The 4,173-nt window shown below is 46.8% G+C and overlaps 1 protein-coding gene across 1 annotated transcript; it reads right to left on the bottom strand.

The window, feature by feature from the left end:
* Positions 1-748: 748 nt before the first annotated feature.
* Positions 749-3,440, bottom strand: LOC129716022 (probable G-protein coupled receptor 139). Its single transcript, XM_055665895.1, has 2 exons — positions 3,371-3,440; positions 749-1,650 (listed from the first exon to the last, which is right to left on the bottom strand). The coding sequence occupies exons 1-2, from the start codon at positions 3,438-3,440 to the stop codon at positions 749-751; spliced, it is 972 nt and encodes a 323-aa protein (XP_055521870.1).
* Between the last annotated feature and the right edge of the window lie 733 nt (positions 3,441-4,173).

The raw sequence follows: 4,173 nt of genomic DNA, 5'->3' as shown, positions 1-4,173 counted from the left end.
CAACGAAACCGCTTCAGTCGGAACTGAGGCACAGAATAGATACAAGGATCGATAGAGGCTGGAGTCTTAAGCAAAACATAACGAGCTGGACGAACTGAACGTGACAGGTAACATCTGCAGAGGGAATTGTATAGTATAGTATAGTATAGTATAGTATAGTATAGTATAGTATAGTATAGTATAGTATAGTATAGTATAGTATAGTATATCTTTATTGTCATTTTCCTGAGTACTCACATACCCAGAGGAAATAAAAAAACGTTACTCAACCAGTGTCCATTCAGTGTGCAGTAAAAAATAAATAGAAATAAAAATACATATATCATGGACAAATTAAATTAAACACTCTACTCTCTGCTAAACATCAACAGGCGTTCCGGTCGGCAGCGGCACGACAGTGGCTCTGCTGCAGTGTGACCAGGTTGATGGTTGGTGCGCGATACTTGGCAGGGGGCAAAGTCCGTTTATCAGTCTTCTAGCCTGCGAGTAGAAGCTGAGGAGCATCCTGTTGGTTTTGCAGCTAATGCTCCTGTACCTCTTCCCAGGTGGCAGGATGGAGAATATGTGATGCGATGGGTGGTAGGGGTCTTTGATGATGGAGATGGCTCTGCTGATACATCTCTTCCTGTATATGTCCAGCAGGAAAGGGAGTGGAGCTGTGTCGGATTGGGGGCTTCCACTGAATGGTGAACTTCGGTGAGTGGAATACAGAAAACAGAGATGACAAAATCAAATTCCAACTCACGGCTCACTGCTTCGCCTGTTTCATGGGGCCAATAATGACACGAGTTAGAATCTTAATCCCGTTCTTCAACTGCTTTCTAAACTTGCTTTGTGTCATTGCATAGATACAGGTGTTCGCGCAGCAGCTGACCCGAAGAAGTAAGATTCCTACTTCGTTGGCGATGGTCGAGGGGCTCGTGAGATCCGCGCCAACGAAGTTAACGGTGACCCGAGTGCAGATTAAAGTTACCGTAGCCGTCGCCCAGAGTAATATGGAGGTGCCGGACACGGTGAAGAGTAAAACGATGGCATTGCGCCGATTCTCCGCCTCGGTGTCCTTGCCTTCCAGTGACTTCAGGCGCCGGCGGACTCTGCTGGCTGCTACGATGTACCGGACCGTGAGCCCATTCAGAAATATGATAAGACCATTGGGGAGTAAGGAGAGAGAGGCGCTACATAGCCAGGTGAAAGCTACCCAGCCGATGGAAGTGAAGTACACGGCTTTGGGCCGGCATCCCCAGTTCACATTGTCCACGGAGAAACGTGGCTCGTACATGAAGTGAAAGGGAATGTATTTTAAACAGCTCAATGCGCACAAGGACCCAATGACCACGGCGGCCGTCTTATCCGTGCAATACGTGAGTCTCAGCTTCGGGCAGCAAATGCTGACAAAACGATCAAAGGTGAAGGACACGGTTAACCAGACGGAATAGTCCAGGCTGGCGGCCCGCAAGTGTATGTATGAAGAACACAATGTGCTGAGCGAGAGAAAGGAATAAGGATTGTGGTAAATGTAGATTTCCCTGAGAAACACGTGGGAGATGACAACCAGCAGGTGGGACATTGCCATCGCCACCATGTAGCGGGTGATTCCTTTGGTGAGACCGCACTTTCCCCGGCACAGGATCACAGCCGTCAGCACGTTCGCTAGGGGAAGAACAAAGTGGAGGGAAATAACTAATTAATGTTCTATCATGTGCAACAGTAAGGAAACAGGCTTAGTTGGCGAGGAAACGATGCAGACAGCCACATAAAACATAGAACATTACAGCATAGGTACACGCCTTTCACGGCACACTTGATGCCAAGTTAAACTATGACTTCTGCCTGCACACGAGACACGCCTCTCCATTCTCTTCACATATATATATATATATATATCAGAAGCCTCCTGAAGCCGACCATGGCATCTGCCTCCACCAACAATCCTGGCAGCATGTTCCAGACACCCAGACACCCAGCACCCTCTGTGTAAACAAACGCTTGCCATGTAAATGTGCTTTAAACGTTAGCACTCTCTAAAACGTTAAGAACATTGAAGGTTGCGGGTGCCTAGAATGCGCCGCCAGGATTGGCGGTGGAAACAGATTAGAAAGACAATTTGGAGAAGTTTTCAGTTTGACACATGGTTAAGCAGGGATTATTGGGGACAGGGAGTATGGGGACAGGAAGTATGGGGACAGGGAGTATGGGGATGTGGATCAGGTGTATGTGGATCAGGCCACCACGTCGGCATGGACATTGTAAGCCAAATGTCCTGTTCCTATGCTGAACTGTTTGTTGTATGTTCTTTGATGTATGTTCTTTGATGTATGTTCTGTGTTCTATTACATTGGTCATTTAGACTTTTGCCCTTCGGTTCCTTGGAGTATGTGGTTCTTAAAGAGTCATGGCATTGGGAGCTCGGAAGGTACAACATAAAATAGACCTTCCTGCACTAGCAGCGGGGATGCTGTCATTAACACCACTTGTGTGGGTATTGGATACGCTGTCTGCGCTTATTAACAAATATCTCTCGGCATCAAGCGTAAGGGTCTTTACATTGCCAGCACGGGGTTCTATTAGGCACAGGGATCAATCGGATCAAACTCCCGCACCAGGAGTCAGTCCGTTCCCCAGCGCCGCTGAACTCGTCGGTCAGGAGCTTAAATCAAAGTGTCTTTGCTGAAGCAGGAACAATTCGCGAGATACTGGCGAGGACATTTAGCACAAAATGAATGAGACTAAGAGATATAATCCAATTTTCCCCTTCAAGCGCAGTTGAGAACGATGAGGTTCTTGTAAGGAAGGCAAAGCGAAGACGAAAAGACACAGAGCTAAGGAGGCACTGAGACTGCGAATGCAAGTGGTCACAGAGAGCGGAAGGAGCTGACAAAAACGATATCAGAATACTGATCAGAAAGTCACAAAATCACAGAATCACAAAGTGCTGGAATAACACGGCCGGCCAGGCAGCATCTCGGCAGAACATGGGAAGGTGACGATTCGAGTTGGGGCACTTCCTATAGATGAGCGGAAGAGCAGCAGCAAACCCAGGCGGGGAGCAGTGAGAGAGTCTCGAAGAACTGCCCTCAGGGATGTTTTTTGAATGTTGCATAGCTTGAAGAAACTTCGTCGTGGAGTAGTGAAATGTGGAAACAACATACTGGAGATGCTGGATTACAAAATAAGGAAATGAAGTGCTGGAGCAACTCAGCGGATCAACAGCATCTCTGGAGATCCATGTGTTCCAGAGCTTCTACTGACCCGCTGCGTTAGTCCCGCACAAATGGAAGTTTTTTTTCTTGTAAACCAGCATCGGCAGTTCTTTGTTTCCGCATCGCAACACAGAACGCGCGGCAACGTTGAACAATGTGCCTGGACTTACCAGGGATTCCAAACAGCGCCAGAATTGGATAGGAGATCTCCTTCACGTATAGAATCGGAGCCCGCCCCATTCTGTATGATCTCGGCAGCTCACTGAGCTAACACGATGGAGCAAGGAGCGCGATACCAATGCTCATTAATACTCGCGCCAACCCTCCAGAGTATTCACGGAGTGATGAAACAATGATGTTAGTCATGGACATTTGAACAAACATTTCCACGCAATTCCACACAGAGGGCTGTGGAGGCCATGTCAGTGGAGATTTTTAAGGCAGAGATAGACACATTCTTGATTAGAACGGGTGTCAGAGGTTATGGGGAGAAGACAGGAAAATGGTATCAGGAGGCAAGATCAGCATTGATTCAATGGCGGAATGGACGCAATGGGTCGAATGCCGCAATTCTGTTCCAATGACTTGTGAACTTGTGAATTTTGATTTAAATCTTTTTTATTTGAATTTCACAGCAATTTGCATACATACAATGATAACAGACAGTGACAGTCAAGGCATAATTGTGCAACAGTATGTAAGCGACCGTCAAAGCCCTTACTCTTACCCACCTTCAACCCACCAGAGTCAAGTCGGAACCAAACGGGGCCAAACAACATTCACATACGTACACATCCACACAAATATGGTAAGATAAACGAAACAAAAAGTACTAAAAAAAAAGAAAAAGGGGGTCACTAATAACAGTAATTAAGTAATTCATTAAATTAATAAATGTGTGTGTGTGTGTGTGTGTGTGGGGGGGGGGGGGGTTAAGGGGAGAGCAGCTGCAGTCGAGCAGAACAATGGTGGA

The sequence above is a fragment of the Leucoraja erinacea genome, unplaced genomic scaffold, assembly GCF_028641065.1.
Source record: "Leucoraja erinacea ecotype New England unplaced genomic scaffold, Leri_hhj_1 Leri_160S, whole genome shotgun sequence".
Lineage (NCBI taxonomy): Eukaryota > Metazoa > Chordata > Chondrichthyes > Rajiformes > Rajidae > Leucoraja > Leucoraja erinaceus.
This window is presented reverse-complemented; position numbering and strand designations above follow the sequence as displayed.

Bases quoted from the DNA above. Each gene is read 5' to 3' on its own strand.
- LOC129716022 (XM_055665895.1), bottom strand. From the start codon at position 3,440: ATGGGGCGGGCTCCGATTCTATACGTGAAGGAGATCTCCTATCCAATT. The intron at 1,651-3,370 runs GTAAGTCCAGGC...TTCTTCCCCTAG, and splicing joins GGCGCTGTTTGGAATCCCTG to CGAACGTGCTGACGGCTGTG.